Below are 21213 nucleotides of genomic sequence, written 5' to 3' on the forward strand. Positions count from 1 at the left end.
AGTTTAATAAATGTCAAATTTAGGAGGCTTTTGGCTCTCTTACAAAGCTTCTCTCTGGTGGAACAATAGCTCTTCAGAACACACATCACCCTGACGTGAACATTACCTTGGAGTGAACCTTGTCTGATAGTGTGCATTAAAAGAGCCCTCAGTACATTACCAGGAGAGGTACTGTACTTCTGATCCCTCTAACCTGTATTCTGTCACAGTCAGTCTTTTAAAGTCTGCGTCTGTGGAAATACATCAGCATGACACCGGTTTGATGAGGCAGGACAAACTTGTTCCTTTCATTTCAGACTACAAGAAATAGTAGCTGATGTTTACTGAGATGAACTGTTCAAGGGTAGAGCGATGCTGGAATGCTAAATTCTGAGGCATTCTGCTTGAATCCTCTTTAATGTTTTATTGATGCTCTCTTCTTTATATGGAGTGGCCTAAGAATTGTAATGTTCTGACAATAGCAGAAAATGAGGCACTACTTCAAAAGGATGAGATCATTTTAACTAAAAGCAATTGTTCATGATGAAAGTATAATCTTTGCCCTTTGACTTCTCTCGGCTCTCTCTTTCTCTCTCGTGAAATATGGTCACACTCAAACCATTAGGTAGTGTGGGACTTCTTTATGGGAAGCAACTTTGGGTCACTGACTCACAATTTCATGGGTGGTGCTGCTATTTGAGTCTATTAGCAGCTGCTTGCCTTTTTGCAGAATGTCTGCAAAGGTACATATTTTAAGAGAGTGCAGGAACAATAGGGGAGATGGAGCAATCCATTTAGTGAAGCACTGCAGACTTACTATTTTACCACGCTTAAATTCACTGAACCATGACCCAGGGACTTCTTTGGGCCAGGAAGATATTCTGACCTGTGGAAAACAAAACCAGACAGAGCATATTAATAGCAGTTAGGAGTCATGCAGTGAACATGAAGCAAGCTTGTTATAAAAAGCACAGCAGCATCAAAGTTTATCATCTGGTAGCAGAAGACAAGCCTGTTATTTTAATATCTTTGAAATATTGTTTTCACAAACTTCATGGGGTCAAATCATTGTATAGTATTTCCCTTTTGGTAGTTTTTGTGTTGTCTGCACAAAAGCGAATATCAAATCTGCACGAGCTTAGCCCCGAAGCAAATCAGATGTCTTCCTTTGACAGCTTCAGCCAAGTGCTGCTCTGTTTGTGGATGTGTTGGTTTGCCGCGATGAGAAATGACGATTAGAAACAGGCAGTTATGAATCTCGTGGATGTAAATCCAAAATCACTTACTCCATTAGACTTCTTATCTGGATAGATGCAGGTTTCGCCCCCGGCAGTGAAGTTACAGTAGACTTTGAAGGAATCCCCGGAGCAGCCTTGGTTTGGATCAATCCAGTATTCGCCTAAAGAGAACCAAGCACACTCAAACATCCTGTTCTACTCATGTCCAAGAAAATGGCTTAAAGCTTCTTTTTTTTCAAAATTGAGTGCAGTAGATTCCTTGATCCAAAGTGAAACTCATTTTCATGGTTTCTAATCTGCTAGATAAAATGGTATCATTATGCTTTGAGTGAGGTGTAATTTCTGACAACATGTGCTTTTCCACAACTGAAGTAAAATGAGTAAAGATGAATCTAAACCATTCCTCGCTGCTGTTAATGACTATTTTTTATTACTCTTTTGCTCCCCTTTGCATGCTGATAGCCCCCAACGGTGCTGGGAAGACTGAGGCACAGGCATTATGCAAACTTATGTAACTGAACTGCAAACAGTAAACACATACTTACCAACATAGACAGACCAAAAGAAAAGTTTTAACACTGATGAGCCCAGTTTTCTCCAGGCTGTGTTCTTAAACAAACAAATGTTGACCAACAACATTTGAGAAAAATGGGAGAATCTCTTGTGTCTCAATTACAGGGGTTATGAAGCTCTTCTCCACGGCTGCCTGACTTTGTAATTTACACTGATGAGAGGAATCTCATGTAGCACTTCTTTACTTTGACGATGAGCACTACTGGTTTGATTTAGCTTACCATCAGGGAACTCTGGGTGGCAGAGCTGCAGGTCTTTGCATGTTCTGGCAGGGTTGTTTTGTGTGCCCATGGGGTATTTCATGCGTTCAATGTCCTGTTTGAGGTTGTTGAGCGAGCCGAAGATGTCCTCCATGCCCTCGCCGTAGTCCATGATGGTAGAGGCTGCATCTGACTGCATGTCACTGGAGCGCTTAGTCTTCTTGGGTGACTGGATGGGCAGCGGCTGGATGACTTCACCTGGTGGGCCCTGTAGGGTGTGGTGTCAAAAACTGTTTTAGATTTTGTACAAGAAGACTGACCTTTGTACAATGCTACAGTGCTGTGTGCTGTTTTAATACTCACAGGAGGACCAGGAGGACCAATTGAGCCAGTATCTCCTTTTGCACCTGCAGGTCCCTGGAAAAAAACAGGAATAGAAAGAAGTTATCCAAGCGAAATCTAATACTCGCATGGTGACAATATCCCTTTAAAAACACTGAGTGTACTCACAGATGAACCCTTGGCTCCCTTGGGACCTTGAGGACCCTGCATGAGACAGGACGTGAGCACAGCAATTTGGCAAAGTCATTCTATCTTCAGTGTTGAATCGAAATGAATGACAGTAATCAGTAAAAGACTTACAGGCAGACCAGGTGGACCTGGGGGACCGAGAGGACCGGCACCTCCAGTGATACCCTGTAATAAGACGAGATGAAAGCAGAAGTCAGATATATATTAAAGAAACATTGGAGATAAAAGTATTATTGTGAGGCTTGAATAATGAGTGAAATGAAAAAGCTAGAATATAATGGCACAGGGCCAGGCACATGGAATGAATACTTAGTATATGAGCCGAAACAGATACATGACGGTAGGAAGCTTTCACGTGGAATCGTGGAGATTTTTATTAACTGAGATAAAGTTTCATTTCACCAAGAGAAGACCAGAAAACACTGCACTTGTGGGATGCCATCTCTATCAGCCCAGCGAGTCACAATCTTAGAGCTCAATTTTGTCAGGAAATAATGCCAAACAATATGAGGCTTATTTTCAGGACCTAAAATGGAACCGGTAAAATAAGAGCAAACTTTTTTGAAGCCCTTGTGCTCTGACAGAATGGGTCATTACGATTTCATTAGGCTTAATCTCCCGATACTTAATCCAACCCATCACCTTAAATCACTAAACCAGGGCAGGCCGAGGGCCACAGCAGGACAGAATAGCATATTCAGCCATTCTGCAATGTTTATTTAAAAATGGATGAAGGCTGTCATCAGTCCTTTATTGCAGCCGAGCTTCAACCTTCTTTCAGTACTACTTCCTGTTCAAATGGAGGGTGGATGAAGAAAAATATTTTAGCTTTGATGCTGCGGTTCAGAGGGAAGCTATTTGTGTTTTTCTCAATCCAGAATAAGTATATTTTTATTACCAGTAGGCATCAGATACGCAGAAACTGTGGAAGTGGAAACAAGTCTGTAGTGCACAGTTCACAGGGTTCTGGATGCTCAATGCAAAACAGGGAACAATGAAAAACATAAAGCTAATAAATAAAGCTGCTAATATAATGGAAAACTACAAATCATAAATGAATTTCTATCCACTCAGACCACTGCTCTCCACAAACAATGAACGGGAGACCAAAAGGAGAGTTCAAAAAGTTTAAAGAAGATGGCTCAAAGCTATGTTCATACAAGATGAGTAGTCCAACATGTCAAAAGCTAGAACCAACAGAAACTGTGGATAGGGTAAATGAAGAGATCTGCATTGCAGTGCTGGGCTCAGCTACACTGCAACGCCTTTTTCAGTGGGTTTTAGTCAACAGCAACAGTGACTGTGCCAAGACCCGTGGCCACAGTGGAGGGGCAAAGGGGCTGAAAAATGGCAAGAGGAGGAGGACAAATGGCGCAGAGGTCCAGCATGGGAATGGAGTCATCAATTACTTACACCGTCGCCCTTGCCACCGGGAGAACCTTGGGGTCCGGGCAAACCTCGGTCTCCCTTCTCTCCTTGCTCACCAGGTGGTCCAATCAGCCCAATCAAACCCGGGTGACCCTGCGGGACGGAAACAAACGTGCTTACACAAAGAAAAATCAAAGATAAATGGCCCTTTGTGTACTCAAACTTCGAAGCCACTGCATACATGTTTGACAAGGACAAAACTTTAACGGCTTTATTCCTGTGAGGCTCTGCGGAGTGAAGTTTCATTTAAATACAAATCCTCAGGAATTATAATTAAACTGTCTCTCCTGCAACAGATAAAAACCAAAAAAAAAAAACCCAATTCACAACTCGAAGATGACTTTGAAATAGGCGAGCTCTAACTAGGCTCATTGATTTGACAGCATTCAAAGCACACGCCACACGCAACACACACCACACAACACACATCACGGTGCCTCTATTGTGTGCTTTTAAACTGCTCTCTCTCAAGCCATCATGTCAGTGTGTGGGAGGCAAATTAGATAGAGTAATGTGTGCTGTCTGAATATCCTTTGCAGTTATATTTCACCAGCAAATTTGACAGTGGCAGCGAAGAGGGAGATTCGACAGATTAGAGTGATACATCACATTCCGCTGCAGATGCTTCAGTCCTGTATGAGTTTTTGTCTTGCAGCAGCTACGGCAAAAACTAATTTTGTTTCCCGAGTGTTAACATAAGCTTACACTGGTATTAACACTGTTTTGTGATTCTACGAGATGTTTTGGTTTTGATCAATAGCAAAGCGGTGGATCTCTGTGGAAGCGGAGAGCAGCCTTGACTGAAGTCTGAACCAGCATCCCTGTCCTAAGGCTCTCTTCACTATTTTTAGATGCCTCCTTCAGCCTGTTTGGAACACGGGAAATGAAATCAGCTTTCAGTCAGACACCGGGAAAAGGGGCCACACTCACCTTTTCACCTTTAGAACCGGGGTCACCTTTGAGGCCAGGAAGACCGGGAGGACCCTGAATAACAACACAAGTTAAAAATCAATTTCACAGAGAAAATATGGCTAAGAGACATTGTGAAGAAAACTTGTGCTACAGACAAAATGGAAAACATAATGAGGCAATAGGACGGAGCAACATGAAAGAGAACAAAAGAAGCAGCAGGAAAATCAAGCCACATAGAATCCACAGAAACAAATGAGATGTTTAAGAGCAGCCTCATCTGCGTATCTGCACAGGTTTTCATTAAATTAGCTGTAACCTTAACTTATTTGCCATAACCCTAAGCAAGGGGAAGCTTCTTGCCTGGCTGTCAAAAGTGAAAAATACATCTCCCAATAACTCCGTCTGTAGCAGGGTGAATAAACAGTGAGAGAGAGGAAGACAGAGGGAGATAGTTTGCATACTAACCATGGGACCAGGTGGACCATCTTGTCCTGGGGCACCGGGCAGCCCTTGTTCCCCCTGTGAAAAGCCATTCAATTGTAGTGAGCATTATAGTGTGCTGTATTTTCTCTGGCCTGCCATTGATTTTCTGTGCTCAGCACAATGATTAATAGCCCAAACAGGGAAAAAAGTGTGCTGGAATAAACAAGCGAAACTTAAGTATAAGCCAAATGGATGTATTGATTATTCCATGAAGTCTATCATCGTGTCTTAGCAGTACTGTTTTATGTGTGCTTACTGTGGGTGTGTTAAAGCATGCATGTCTGCTTGAGAGTGGAGTTTAATGTAAATGTAATGTATCACAGGGAAAGATCGTCAGTGTAGCTTAGACTTACAACGGGGCCAGGGATTCCACGCAGACCCTCTGGGCCGGGCTTTCCTGGAGGTCCCTGGGGTCCAACTGGTCCTGTTTTACCTGCTGGACCCTCAGAACCTGCTTCACCCTGTATGAGGATACGCATATGTCATGACAGCATAAAAACTATAGCCCATTTTAGGATTATAAGATTACTGTAAGTGGATGGGGAAAATTGAGTAAGTCATTACCACCATCAAATAAAGAACAAAACATAAGTTAGATTAAAATAAAATTAACAAATCTACTTAAGATGCCTGTTTTTTTTTTAAAGAAATTCTATATGAGCAACAACATCTACAATCTGCAGCAACATATGATATCTTGTTAAGTTTTCTTTGGAGTCACTGAGTATTTTCATCAGAATTCACCTGCGGGCTGCTTTTAGCTTTAAATTATGCTGAAACAGTATGCAGCGTGTAGATAAATGGGGACGAGTAAACAACAGCCCGAGTTATCAAATGAGCCAAAGTGTTCCTGTTCGGAACAGGAGCAACAATAGACGGTGCTACATCCTGCTGCGTTTTCATTTTCAAGTTCACGACAAAATTAGCGCGGCGTCCGGATCAAAGTGTGCCACAGCTGGCTAACTGTAATCTGAAATACATCAATATGCACCGAGACTAGACAGAGCTGCGAGGTGTTTACAGGTTACAGGCTTACTGCAACATGGTTAGAACTACTTTACAGAGTCCTGCTGTAGATTCAGCTCTTTTTACAGGCAGACATTCGAGGTCAAGTTCCACTTTTAAGACTATGATGAAACTTACACTACTCACAAAAAGTTAGGGATATTCGACTTTCAGGTGAAATATATGGAAAATGTAAAAAGTGAATGCTACAGTGATATTATATCATGAAAGTAGGGCATTTAAGTAGAAGCATGCAATGGTAATTTTATTCATCTTAAACAATTTATTGAAAGAAAATCTAACAACAGTGGTAGGTAAACCACAACAAAAAATGTTCAGTGTCTCAATAAATTGGGATGTGGCCAAAGGACGTCCACTCCTCTCCTTTCTGTGACTCTTCCAGTCTCTGTATCACTGTTCCAACCTCCTGATGACACTCTGTGACCCTCTAAGCTCAGTGGACACCTCCGTCTGAGGACTTCCTGTTTGAAGCCTCCAGTGTTGAGGTGCTGCTGATCAACTGTTAGGTGTCGTCTTGGTCTCATGATGTCAGAATGTGAACAGCTTGATGAGGAGGACTGTTTAAATACCAATTCTAACTGAAGCAGGAAATGTATTGGTGGATTCATGGATCAAACCTGTTGTGAATGTTGCTGTGAAGCTTCTTGTTAGAGAACAGCAACTGGTGCAAAAAGTACTGAGACACTGAACAGCTGGACATGTGCATTCAAAGGTTTAGAGAAGGTCACATTAAGTTCACCTGGAAAGGTTAGAATGCATTTTAGGTTCATCCTGAAATTTCATCTGAAAGCCGAATATCCCTAACTTTTTGTGAGTAGTGTATGATGTGTGTCTTTAATGGTGATCATCTTTGAATGCTAATATTTAAAAAAAAACGCAGTAGTATATAGACAGTTCATAGTACTAATGATATGAAACACAGTACAGTAGTACAGTGTAACAGAAAGAAGTTATACATCCACTCTGATGTAATCTGTGGATTAGCTGAGAAGAGATGTATCTTTTTGTAGTAAATCTGATTTATATTCAGCGTGCGGCAGCTGATGGTAATTGATTCTGCCTATTCACAAAGGAGCAGATCATATATACACATTTAGATACTGATGAAAGCAGGAGATTGGTGTAAAACAAGTGCCACCTCAGAGGACTTCATTTGGGCCATGATTCACACTAAAAACAGAGAAAAGCATGATAACTCTGAATACCTGTGGGCTAAACATAAACAGGGTTTACTCTGTTTGTCGGCTGTGAAAATAAGCCACAGTACAATGCAAGAAATAAGTGAATCTTAGTTTTACTCACACAGGCTGCTTCAATAAATTTGCATCTAATCTACAGTGGAAATTAAATAATTTGTATGTTTTCTGCTTTTAATTTAAGAGAGGGAACAATGTGGATACAGTGGGGGGGGACAACAACAGCAGAAGGACTTGCTGAGGTGGCTCTATTGTGCGAAGGATGAATTGATTTTGTTACCTTAGCGCCCTTCTCTCCTTGCCTGCCCTCTGCACCAGCAGCCCCCGGAGGCCCCTGAGGAGGATGACAGGACATTGCTTTAGCATTTCAACACGCACTGTTCAACACAACAGCACAAGAGCACGTTCGCCGGTGACTTTTCACATTGTTTCAGAGGCTGACCAACACATCCGTCATCGACAATAACTCAGTTACGTCTCAGTTTGTAGGTTGATTCATTTATTTTTTTTTTAAGTACGTACAACACACATCGCCTCATGTACAGTATGTCGTATTAAATGCTAACGTCTTTAACGAGGAGGGATCATCACCGCGAGAGATTCTGTCAGGTCGTCTCCCCAGCCGCACGGATTAGATTTCATATTGAACAATTGTCTGGGCTAATAAATACTTGGTGGGTTCTGTCTTCCAACAGGGACGATAATCCAATGCCCTTGAACGTGCACTACTTCAGTTATGTCAAGATCTATTTGAGTGACTTGGCCACTTCTTTGCCTTCCCACAAAAACATACGTGTACAAACTACACACAGAGAACACACACAGCTTCTCTTTCAACTGCACCTCCAGTCATCCCTCTTCAAAATGCTCTCAATCCCAAATTCCACTCTCATCTGGCCGACTGAAGCCTGAGTGCTATTGACTGAGAGCCTATTAATGTGAGCTTGCCTCCTGTCTTAGAACTTTCATCTTCTCCTGATGTCTACCTCTTACTGGTGGTAAAGAGGCAGGCTCTTGATCAGCAGAAAGAGCCATTTCAGTCGTAGTACGATATACAGCGGCTAGATTCAAAATGTAAGTGTGGTCTTCTAGTCAAGGTTGCCTTGACGTCTCTTAAACATCAGCGGTATGAGACACTAAACTAAACTGACTTAGTCAGAATAAGAGGTCATGCTTAGAGAGAGATTTAAGAATTGATACAAATTTCCGTAGGCAAAATGCTGAGGAGACACAAAAAGGCCAACAGATCCTAAACAAGTCGTGTTGTGCAATTATGTATTCAAAGGAGCAACCAGCCAGAGAGTAGTAGGGATCATCTCAGGTCCCCCCGCTTTTTTTTTCTAAGTCATTAAAGACCTGTGCGTGATAAAATAGCTCTTTTCCTTACCATAATCCCTGGGCCATTTGGGTGCAGCATATGCTGATACCATGCTAAATACTCAGAATGTAAATTTCATTGGGCACATTAGAAAAGCAATCAAACCTGGTTTAAAAATGCATGACATGTTTTTTTTCCCACCGTTTTTCACATTTCCCTGGGAGTCTTTCTTTGAAATGCAGTCAGTCACTTGAGATTGTGACTTTTCTTTCAAATTCAGAAGAATGGCTCCTCATTTTAATGTGGACTTTGAGCTTCACATCATATTGGAAATATGTTAATGTCCCATCTAGGATGTGTGCATTCAAGAAGCAGCTTTACTGGCTTTGATATTTTAGACTCAGATATCTCAACCTCATACTGTAGGGTGCACGAGGGGGATCTCCTTATTGGACAGAGTGAAAATCATAGAAACATTAACTTTTAATGTGGAAAAATCTTTTTTTTTTTTTTTTTAATTAACTCTGGTTTGTAACCTTGAGAAGTTTCCTTGAAGTAGAGACCCAGTTTGTATGTGACCGACTAAAGGTCGACTTTTATGGTGGGCACTCCGGAAGCCAACCCTTCTTCTCTCATAACCTCTTAACAACATTACCACGTCCATGTTATGCCTTTGTTTTGCTCAAGTTGTCAGTCAAGCAGTCGGGGATCGATAATGTGTCAGACTTGCTATATCTCTCTCACTTTCTTCCCACTGCCACAAGGACAAAAATGAATTTGGAAACAAGTCTCCTTTTTGCCAGCTATATTTTGGAAGGCTTTTCAATTTCTTGTTAAGAAAAAAAAAAAAAAAAGATTTATGATATTCACATTTTGCCACTCATTTCTCAATATGCTTTGAAGCAGATTTCTCAGCAGAGAGCACAACGCCTTGACCCCTTAAATCTCCTACTTTGTTTTCCCCACTCTGTCTTTAATGAAAATGAATCTCTCCTGCTTTACTGCCAAGATTGAGTTGTTGAGGAGGAGTTGTTGTGAAGTGAGGTGGAATACAGATCTGTTGGCTGTGGAGCCAGAGTGAAATGCCGGCAGACAGGGGTGTACTGGGAAAGAAATTCAGATTGATAGATACTTTATTCATCCCTTGGAGGGGAAGTTCAGCCCAGGACTTATGCACTGGGATAAGGGTGACGGTCAGGGAGTGGGTTTCCTGGGTGAAGTCCGCTATATCTCACCCCGCATGGTGGCACACCGAGAGGGCCGGTAAAGAGACAAGCAGAGCCAGCAAAAACTTTAGGGATTTTTTTTTGACGGTTCACCGGCCCACAGATGTGGCAGCCCACTAGGATTTGTCCCGATATGCCAGATGGCTACTACATCACTGCCAGCAGATACACACTCCCTTCATCTATTTCGAAATAGAAATAAAAAAAGACATTTCACACGGGCCCGTTGAGCCATAGTTTTAAACAAAGCCAAAGACAAAGCTTCCGTCAGCAAGATATTTCATATCAAAACAACTCACTCTTGCAATGATGAAATGCCAACAACAGGGACCATCGCACTGGTCTATCTTAGGTTATTGCCGGAAGCTCACCAGTGATGCGCACGCAAATAAAAACAGTGTAATCATTTTAGCTTTAACGGCCACAGACTTACTCTTTTGCCAGGTGGTCCAGGTGGGCCAGCTTCTCCTGATGGACCTGGAGGTCCCTGAAAACAAGCAAGGAAACAGAAGATGTGGGATACTATCAAATGGCAATAAAAACTGTACTAACAAAAGAGTCAGTGCTGATATTTTGATGAGAGCACAGCATGCTTCACTAAGTCTCTCGTTATGTCTGCCAAAAGGACAATAACACAAAGAGTATATTGACATTTAGGGAATATTCAAACCCAGGACAGTCCACAAGAGTTAAGCCAAACACAAAGTTGGATGAGGTGCTGATAGAGAATACCAAGCTCCCCGAGATACTTTCATCCAATTATCTCTGAGTTAATTGCAAGCAATCAAACCATTTTTAAACATTTGCATTAATAAACATTTCAGACTACTGAAGAGTGAAGGCAGAGTTATTCTGCTGTTCAATATGTTGAGTGCACAATTACATGTAAATGAACAGGGACATGTATATGTTCTCCTCTCAAACAATACAAAGTTCACAATATTCTAACAACTTCTGAACACTATTTTCCACTGTAGCATTTCAGCTTGCAGTCAGAGTTCATAAAGAAGAATTCAAGCATGCAACATTCGCGGAGTAAATAAAACACTGTCTGTGTTTTTCGTTGGCAGTGATAAAGGCTCATTTACATTCATTAATATTAATAAGAGTTGTCATTTGTTGCATTTTTACAGAGGGCCAGCACATCAGTGTTTGGCTTTTATATACACTTAATGAATCTGCAAAGCAGATAGGTCCAGCTACCCCTCACCCAAAAGTATGGAATAAATATCATGAATTAAAATGCTGGCATGTAAATTATTTACTAACTATATATTATATTATTATTATAACTAACAGTTTTTACTGAAGGCAAACATGTAGTGGACTTCTATCATATAAATAAACAGAAACAACACATATTCATACTCATTTGTACACAGTGACAAACTAGCTATTTGTTAAGACAATTGGATTATATCATATGCATGCTATGATAATAAGTAACTACTATGAAATGACAACAACTTACCGGCTGACCAGATTCACCATCCTCTCCCTTCTCTCCCGCTTCTCCGTCAGTGCCCTATAACAGACAGATGTGCTGGTTAGATAATGTTTGCCACTGAAAATATCTATCCTATACTACAACTACCATACTGCTTAATTCATTTGCTTATGGAAATATTGCTTAATGATTTCACACTTACGGCAACACCTGGCTCTCCAGGAGGGCCAGGGTCTCCAGGGAATCCAACAGGACCCTTTAAGGGAGAGAAATGAGATGCATCAGTGTAGCAAAAGACACATGAGGCGCTGCTGCCGAGACATAATTTCCCTGGATACAGGTATTAAGGACATGCTTAGTAATTTAGACAGTGATTTCATCCCGATGTACCTGGTTACAGCTATTGAAAGCAATTTGATGGAGTTAATGATGATGTTGCAAATCCATGAAAAAAGGCCTCACTGCATTCCATTAACATGGAGGCATAAAATATAATCTCCCTCAATAAAAAGGCTTTTTAGCTCTTGAATATGATCTAGGATAAAACTGCCTCCCCAAGGCTGGTGGGAGACATTTCCTTTAAAGCAGTACATTTGAGCCTGTTAGTATGATTGCAGGAGACACTCTTTGCAGAGTATTTGGTGAACTTACAGGGTTGCCCTTTGGACCATCATCTCCAGGGGGTCCTTTGGCACCAGCAGGTCCAGCAGCTCCAGGGGGGCCAGCCTCTCCTTTCTCTCCTCTCTCACCTTTAGGTCCCTATAGTGGTATGGGTGGAGGGTGTTCACGACATCAGTACCACAGGGGCAGTATTTTTTTTTAAGGGGTCTACATTGAACTGAATGGGGAGGAAGCTGTGATGTTACTGTTCCTCTGTGTCCTGTGACAAAGCAACCTCTTCCAGATCAAATTAAGATCATGTTTTGGAGAAAAATCATATTCCCTGATAGGAATAAAAACTGGATTTAGGAGGTGATTTTCACATCTTTCATGTGTTCCTTTAATACCCTTTAGTCCCATCATCTGTCACTGAAAGAGACGCTGAAACCTCCAGCGTCTGTAGTTCTGTTTGTGCTGATATAAGGGTGCACTCTTCCTGTTTTGTATGATAAAGCACTTTTGCTTTGCGGCGTGAAGGAATTCAGCAGAGTCTGAATTGTGATTTGGTGGCAAATGTGCTGATGATTTGAATAAGAGATTGTCCTGTTTGCAGCAGTGCATTTGGGCAGTCAGCTCTTTCTGTTCCATTCAGTGGAACGCTTTACAAGATGACAAAAAAAGACCTGTAGTTTCATCTTCTGTGCAGTTTTAAAACCATGCCAAACCTTTGGCTATGAGCAGCATATGAATTGCACTGTTAATGCATTTTATTTGATGTTAGTAAGCTCTTTTTACAGTTTGGTAATATCTTCATCTTCATAGTGTTTTTATCATTTATTGTTATTTACCATGTTTGTGGTTAAATGCTGTGCATGTTTCATGTGTTCCATCTGTTTAATTTGTCATTATTATGTCTAATAATCCAAATGGATGATGGATGAGGATGAGTTTTTAACTATATAAAGAATAGGATAAAAATATGTGATTAATGTAATCATAATGTGATTGTGTTAAATATTGTGCATTGTGCCTTACAAAATAAAGTAAAATAGAAATGGAATTAAAAATTACAATCAACTCGTTACAGTTTATTCCTGTTACTAATAACTTATGTATAATGATGTCTATTTACTAAAGTATTATGAGTTATTATTGTTCCAACGCCATCAGTAATGAATTTAATAATTCGACGACGAAGGCATTGGTTTGGGCTGTGCTTATGATGGGGACTCACTCTGGAAATGTCAATGACACTACTAGTTTGATGAAGAATCCTTTCAAGCTGCTGTTATACCTCAGAACTGATAAATGAGGCAGCAGAGCTAATAGAGCCATCAATGATGGGTGTTTGGCAAAAGTTTAGAAAATAAATAAAGTGAATCAAATTGTCATAAATCTCTTAGCTAATGATAATAACAAAGGCAAGCAGATGATATGGTAAAGCACCATGCAATCTGACATTCAGTGTGACAAGCACTATAATATAACTAGAACAATCAAAATTAATGGTATTGAAGAGAACTTCAAGGCTTCTTAAGTCCTGCACTGTAACTTTCAAAACAGGCTAAATCACAGCTGTACTCAGCAAAACGGGTGTCTGGTGTTTGGACGCCAACAAACGGTGGCTACAATCATTGTTCTTTAGGACAGAGGCACCAGGCGTATCCTCTTGGTAATAACGCTGTAAGATTCTGGGCAGAGACTTGGCAAGCCATGTGGACGTGTGGAGCAGAGCAGAAGATCCATGCTGAGATGAACTACCAGCCTAAATGTGAGGAGCAATTACTTTCAGTCTGATGAACACAGTGTCACGCTGAAGAAAAATGCTTCTTGTTAAATTGGATTTTGCTCTATATTTGCCTGAAGCTATCAATTAAGCAACTGTTTAAGGGATAACCTACAAATATGTGTTTCTCATAATGCTGATACTGTTCCCTACCTTGCTGTAGAGAAAATACGTTTGAGTAGAATTAGAAGTGTGTACATCAAAGTTTATAATGTTTTCAAGTTGAGCCCTACAAATATTCACGCTAATCCTGGATGGTATGTTTAAGACTGTGAATCTAATATATGAAATGTGTGTTGATACGCAAGACATACTGTACATAGAAAACACACACATGGTGGCACATACACACATAGACACGTATAAATGTAAGACATTCCTCTAACACATTTTGTAGCTTGACAAATAAACCAAAAACATAGCTCACTCACCCCAGTTCCAGGCTCTCCAGGTGATCCAGGGTTTCCAGCCTCACCTTGTTCACCCTGTGGTTAGACAAATGTCAGTGTCTGCACAGATAAACCTTCATCCTCACACATGGAGGGCACTCAAATTCAGATGCACATTTCAAAACAAGTCACGCTCTAACACCATAGTTCTTACAAAACCAACCCTTAATGATGTTATTCATGTTTGACTCTAGTAAGTCTATAATTGTAGTTGATATAAGGGTGCCAAAAGTTACTGTATTCCAAGTGCCCTCTTAAAGTGTTGGTAGCCCTTCATGTTTCATATTCCAGAGTCATTTTAACAGCCGTGGTACAGCATTAAGCATTTATAGAGCAGCCCTCTGCCAAATGGCATTAAAATGGACGAATCTTGTTGGACGCGTTGTAAAATAGACATTAATAGTGTCAAAGCCCTAACTCAGACAAAAAAAAGCCTGAGTATATGAAATGAATAGACTGCAGGGGGTAACAAAGAGGGGCAGATGGGTGGGTCAGCAATATTTCAATCCAAGTGGCCAACATCACACTAGGCAGGCAGAACACCCTGAGGTGCCGTGTTCAGACTCTTACCTTCTCACCCACGGATCCCATGGGGCCCACTCCACCTGGAGGGCCTTGTGGACCCTGCAGCAGGAAAGAAAGAGAGAGATGAGTCATCAAGCTTGAAGCCATTGAAGATGTAGTTAACTTTGCGTCACCATCTAACATGGATCCTTTATAATACATGCAGGTTATTTTGTGTTACGTCGATTAGATATACGTACATCAGCTCCACTAGGACCTTGAGGACCTCTGGGACCGGGGGGACCAGGGGGGCCCTGCAGAAAAGAAATACAGTTGTATTGTAGTGTATTACACTAGTATAAGAGTATAAAAGAATCAGATGTGCCTCTTACCATGGGGCCAACATCACCATTCTCTCCCTTTTCACCAGGAGGTCCAGGAAGCCCCTGCGGAAGAAAAAAAATGAATAAGCAATTATATTATGAAAAAAGAAAATAGCCATGGCTCAAACACAAGGTGAAGTTGCACGAATAAAGAATGGTGTTCTTAATGATTTAAGTTGTTTGGGCTGTATTCACAGCAGCTGTTACTGCTGGAGATTTCATTTGATTCAATCTAGTTTCATTCAATTTAATTTGACTGCTGGAATATATTGTAGTGATGCACTAAGATGTTAAATATATCAGTGGGTCAGAGCATGCATGAATTAATCACTTGAATCTATGTTCTAATTGCAGTCCAGCCCTATTATCTATTCAAATAAATATTCAATGAATAGACTGAGCAAGGTGAAGAGCAAGTCTACTATGAGACGAAAGCAGAGACCTTAAAAACACTTAATCTTGTGCAGACAAACTGAATATATCAGAATTAGATTATATTATATATTTTATCAACAGAATTAAAAGGAGCACATTTCAATCTTTAAAACAAATATTTCAACAGCTCTTTCAATGAAGTATGAGACATGGTAGGGAAAAATGGATTAAAGAATTCAAATATTCCATGTATTAACGCACCTAATTTAGCCAAATTGTCTGAAATAGTTGTCGGTTGTGGAGCACTCAGTGAAGGTTGTGAGCATAACAGGGCCTTATGTTTCCTAATAAATACTCAGAAGAAGGTAAGGTGATTTTATTCTAGAGTTCTGTTCCTAGCTCTGCAAACGAGTAAAGCAAAACTCCTCTTCTGGTTGCTTTCTCTTTTTCTAGTCAGTGACTTGTTCTTCTTCGCTCAAAAGGTGCAGACGTAGATCCAGCTCACTCACGCATGTTAAATGAGCTGCGTGGTCAGGACCTCATATGTGCGTTTGATCCCTGACATTTCTACCGGTAATTGCTGTGATTAAATTGCCGTACCCCGTTCTGCCTCCTGCGCGTGTCTGTTCGTGATTCGGAGGCAGTTTGTCATCAGTGTAAGGTTGCAAGGCGGGAGATCAAAGAATTACTTTCTCTACATGTGCTTAGACCAACCTCAAATACTCCCAGCGCCGGGAAAAAAGACAGTTTGCTGACTGTTGTAAGTTGGTGTATGTGTGTTCACATCCCTGTTTGCAAGTATTTTCCGTGGGTGATATAAAAAAAAAAAAAAAAGCGTGTATAGTTGCATGCTGATTCCGGCTGTGCTGAGAAATCTCATCTGTGTAAAGGTCTCCTTTAGTCTGAAATCATTAGCGGTGCTTCTAATTATGCAGCGTGGTAAATGTGCTCGATGAGGAACTGACTACTGAAGCAGGTCAGTCCATGCAATTAATGGAATTGTGATGTGAAGTGAATTACTCCCAATTAAAAGTCCATTGAATTCAATCCTGCAGAGATAGGATAGTACCTTGGAACAATGAGCAATAGTCTATGTAATTTCATCAAGACAATGACCCTGATCTCTGCAGTAAACTCTTTACATGTTTAACTTAACCCTGTGAAGCCTGAACCATCAAATAATTGCCAGAAAATTCAAATTTTTTTAATTTGAAATTTGAGTGTTTATTGAACCTTCTGACAAAATATATATATATATATATATATCAATTTGCATATATATATATTGGATGTCTCAATTAAAGGCCCTCTGGTGCATGGATTACTGATCCCTGGTGGATTATCCGTGCACTGCATGTGTCTGATTGTATACATCAGGTTTTTCGGGGAAAAAAAATGTCACACCGATGATGTAGAGGTCTCAAAAAGTCTTGTATCAAATATGATACACTTGGCGTTACAGGGTTAAGAAGCTGATAACTAATAAAACAGGCCACTACTAACGGAAGGTCCTACCTCGTTAGCTCATTATCACAGAGAGACAAAACATCACCAAGCATGTGCTTGTGCATTTTTTGCATCTAAATGACCCTAATACTTCCAGCCTGGCTTAAACTATATGCTTGGATGGGTAGAGTTTACTTTACCAAACACCCATGAATAACATAAAACGCGTTATATCAAAAAGCAAACTGCAGCGCTGATGGTAATGTGTTTTTCTTAAGCGTTATACACACTGACAAGTCGTGTTCGTCTCTGAGGTGATGGAGGAAGGATGGTGTAATCATTGCAGGTCAGAGCCTGGTCACCACACATTACACCCTGCAGACCCACTTAAAGCACAGGCCTCTGCAAAAGTAAGTGTGAGCTTGTGTGTCTGCCTTTGCATTGCATCATAGTGTGATGTGAATGGTTGTGTAAATGAAAGTGCTCACTTTTAGTCCATAGCAACAAACTACATGAGACTTAAAAGATAGCATACATACAGACGACTGGTTATACACTGTACCTACTCAGTAGGTCTAAAGATAAATACATCAAATGAATTACCAATTATCTTATATTCAGTTCGTTGTAGTCCTCTGTATTAAACTCTTATTATTTCATCTTCCCACCCACTGTGCATGCTACATGAGCCCTTCTTTTCCCAGCGACATGTGACTACTGGAGAGTAGACAGTTCAAAGCCGTTCATTAAATGGTCCTAAAAGCTTCGGACAAGCAAGATTAAACAATGTTACTTACACATATGATACATGTCACGCACAAACCAAATGCACAGCATGTCAACAGGACCACACGGAATATGAACAACAATATAAAGCATAATAGTAAAATGATCATGATGTGATGTCCTGGCGTAAGGATTCTGCTATTTGCTATTTCAGGTATTTTCTCACCCGCCGAGCCAATCTCTGCCGCCATATGTGGTTCAACAGGAAATGCCTTAACATTATCTTTATGAAGCCGAGACGGTGGCTCATTGAAGACTTTGTACCACAATGGAGAGTTTCTCCTAATCCAATGTGACAGCCACAAGACCTCAGTAGAGGAAATTATATCAACTGACCAAATGACACATTAGAAGCAAGTCAGAGTCACCGGGATGGGATGGACAGTTGGTCTGTAATGTGAGTGTGATGTGAGTAGACCACCTGTCATTCATTTTGGGGCACATACATGGTGCTGCCTCACTGTACATACTTCTTGACACAATATGCCTTTAATGCTTATCTGAAAATATTCTAATAGTTTGCTACAGTAAATTAACTATTTACCCAGTGTCCATTGACAAGGGTCACAATACTGCCCATACTATTGAGGAAAATAAGTAACCATGTAGTGCTACTGCAAAAGAAATGCAGGAATGCATGTATACAAGGTGACCTTTAAATGTTAATAATCATGGCTCGTTGTATAGGATTACGTTGTATGTATTTGTAGCATGTGTTTGCACATGTGCACGTGTGCAAATGTTACTAACCTGCAGACCAATGGGACCAGGGGGTCCTGGGAAACCTCTGGCACCCTCATCTCCCTTCTGTCCAAACATACCCTGCTGACCTCGGGGACCAGGCTCTCCATCAGCTCCCTGAGAAAAAACATACATGCTCATACCTCTATACAATGTGTCAATGTGTGTATTGCTTGCTGATATAACTCAGATGAAGGCAGAAAGCCAGGTCAGGACAAATTGAAAATTAAGCAGATTAAGAGAAGATTACAACTCTAAGTAATCTGTATTGTCTACTATTCAGGACATAGGTGTGTCTAGCTGCATGTCGGGTACCCATCATCCTCTCTGTCTTTGTGTTTGGTTTGTGATGTAAAAGAAATAACACATTCACATGTCCATTAGGTACGTTTCATCCGTGCTTTTCAAGACAGTTGTACTTACAGCAGGACCTGGAGCACCAATAGGACCTTGGAGACCAGCTGGGCCAGGAGGACCCTGAACACAAACAGGAAGAAGTTGTTACGAACACATCCCATAAACGCACACATGTATTATAGATATAGAGGAATATATGGGCTTTGATTCCCATAACGCACCTGTTCTCCCTTGTCCGCTTTGCTTCCTTTCTGACCGGGCTCTCCGACCTCTCCCTGAGAAAGAGAAATACACACACAAGCAGTCAATCGTCTCAGCTTAGCTTCCTCTCTAAATGTTAACGGTGTAAGAATCAGTGAAAACCTACAGCCTGACACAAACACCGATTCTCTGCAGCTACAACCTTGACATTAACCTTATGTACGGATGAACATGTGCAGATACATTTTTGAATTCATTCCAACCTCTCCAGTGACATATGCTTGGCAGCTCAGTAGAATGGCTGATAGTAACCTTAACCATAATGAATCCAGGAGATGGAACAAGCAACAGTATTTCACTTGTACATCTCATCTAATTGAGTTTGCTGGCACACTTAGCTGAGAAGATGGATAAGCAACAGTGAGGAAACATATTTTTGATGCAGATGGCTCGAGTGTGAACATGGGAACGAAGACTGATTGGCAATCTGGGTTAGTCCCAAAACGTATGCCAGTTTAGGAGTGGAGGAGGAGCTGTAACCGGGCCAACAGGATGGGGATGGGTGGTGGTGCGTGTTGCTGACTGACCTTGTCACCATCTTCTCCGGGTGGACCTTGAGGTCCAGCAGGCCCGGGCAGACCAACAGGACCCTGGACACCGTCACGACCAGCAGGACCTTGAGGCCCTTTCTCACCCTAGTGGAGCAAAGACATTTGTTTTTCATTCTGTTTTGAAAACTAGAAACGGGAGAACTGAAGGTCGAAGTGAGGAAAAGAAACAAAGAGAGCGAACAGAGTTTTTGAGTCAGCCACTATGGGAAAGAAAAAAACAACACTTACGGGAGCTCCCTTCTCTCCAGCAGGACCTGGGGGACCCTGAGGGCCAGGTCTACCAGACAGGCCAATTGGACCAGCTGCACCAGCAGGACCTCTCTCCCCGGGAGAACCCTGTGAGTGTGAGAGAGGTGAATGAAAGTGAGTGAAAAATAAAAAAAGAGAAGAACATATATTTCATATGTTTTGTCATCCTACCGTGAATATAATGTAAGCATGCCCAACAAAAATCATTTCCGTTAAGACATCTACAAAGGAAGACCCAGCGCAGTTCAACACACACATACACACCTAAATACGCAAACCTATTTCAAGAAGAGAACCGAAAAAACCAGCAGAAGCAGCCCACAGTAAAAGCTGGCCTTTAAGTTCTAATAAAGCAGTGCTGCTCCTTGAAAGCAGCCAGCATTATCTGCTGTCAGGGAGCTAATGTCTTGGTGACTCTCTAAGCTCAGAGCGTCTGCTGCTGCTGAAAATTCATTTCTGAATGAAAGACGCTGCTGCTATGTATCAGTACTCAGATACAGGAACTCAAAGTTCACCTAAATCCATAAAACATGATGGTGACTGACACTCTGCTGCACTGAATTAACTGACTGTGTACCTGCATGCACATAAACTTCACCTACCCAGGAATACATGGCTTTACCACGTTTTTTGTCACCTCTTATATGACAGAGATTGTTCTGTGACCAAACCTATATGAAACATGCAGGTAAATTTTAGTTTATTTAATGAATTATCCTAATAGATTAATTTTCCTCAGGCAAAAGCTGTGTTGTCTATTGTCTGTGATCTAAAAGGACATGATGAATGTATCCCAGGATGAATGTTGGAAACTTTTCGATCTTATTAGGAATGAAAATCCTGGAGGGAAATAAAAACACGTAAGATGTGTTACCATGGTGACAAAGCATTACCACTGCCTGAAAGCGGAGTTTATTCCATCAAGCCATTCAGGTCCTGAACCAGTCAATGTAAAGAACACTTTAGCACATAATGTATAATCCATAATTCATAATTCGTCTATCTGTCATGCTGGTGACATCACTACCCCTTATAATGCAAAGATTATCATGCAGTGGTTATATTACTTTATTTCTCTGGAAATCATTAGTGGCTATTTTGTCTCATTAGCTTTCATTAACTGCTGCATTTAACACTTAAAAATATCCACTGTTTCACCTTTTAATCT

General features: G+C 41.0%; 1 protein-coding gene across 1 annotated transcript in view; it reads right to left on the bottom strand.

The window, feature by feature from the left end:
* col11a1a (collagen, type XI, alpha 1a) overlaps positions 1–21213 on the bottom strand; it is a 77217-nt gene that overhangs the window by 2045 nt on the left and 53959 nt on the right. The window contains exons 42-65 of the mRNA XM_070852861.1: positions 20025–20132; positions 19773–19880; positions 19206–19259; positions 19051–19104; positions 18637–18744; positions 15289–15342; positions 15157–15210; positions 14963–15016; positions 14375–14428; positions 12209–12316; positions 11760–11813; positions 11582–11635; positions 10544–10597; positions 7847–7900; positions 5698–5805; positions 5327–5380; positions 4880–4933; positions 3935–4042; positions 2633–2686; positions 2501–2536; positions 2354–2407; positions 2012–2258; positions 1266–1378; positions 797–865 (exon numbers count right to left, since the gene is read on the bottom strand). Coding sequence (XP_070708962.1) covers positions 797–865; positions 1266–1378; positions 2012–2258; positions 2354–2407; positions 2501–2536; positions 2633–2686; positions 3935–4042; positions 4880–4933; positions 5327–5380; positions 5698–5805; positions 7847–7900; positions 10544–10597; positions 11582–11635; positions 11760–11813; positions 12209–12316; positions 14375–14428; positions 14963–15016; positions 15157–15210; positions 15289–15342; positions 18637–18744; positions 19051–19104; positions 19206–19259; positions 19773–19880; positions 20025–20132 — 1869 coding nt within the window. The remainder of the gene's footprint in view (positions 1–796; positions 866–1265; positions 1379–2011; positions 2259–2353; positions 2408–2500; positions 2537–2632; positions 2687–3934; positions 4043–4879; positions 4934–5326; positions 5381–5697; positions 5806–7846; positions 7901–10543; positions 10598–11581; positions 11636–11759; positions 11814–12208; positions 12317–14374; positions 14429–14962; positions 15017–15156; positions 15211–15288; positions 15343–18636; positions 18745–19050; positions 19105–19205; positions 19260–19772; positions 19881–20024; positions 20133–21213) is intronic.

Source organism: Pempheris klunzingeri, chromosome 21, assembly GCF_042242105.1.
Source record: "Pempheris klunzingeri isolate RE-2024b chromosome 21, fPemKlu1.hap1, whole genome shotgun sequence".
Lineage (NCBI taxonomy): Eukaryota > Metazoa > Chordata > Actinopteri > Acropomatiformes > Pempheridae > Pempheris > Pempheris klunzingeri.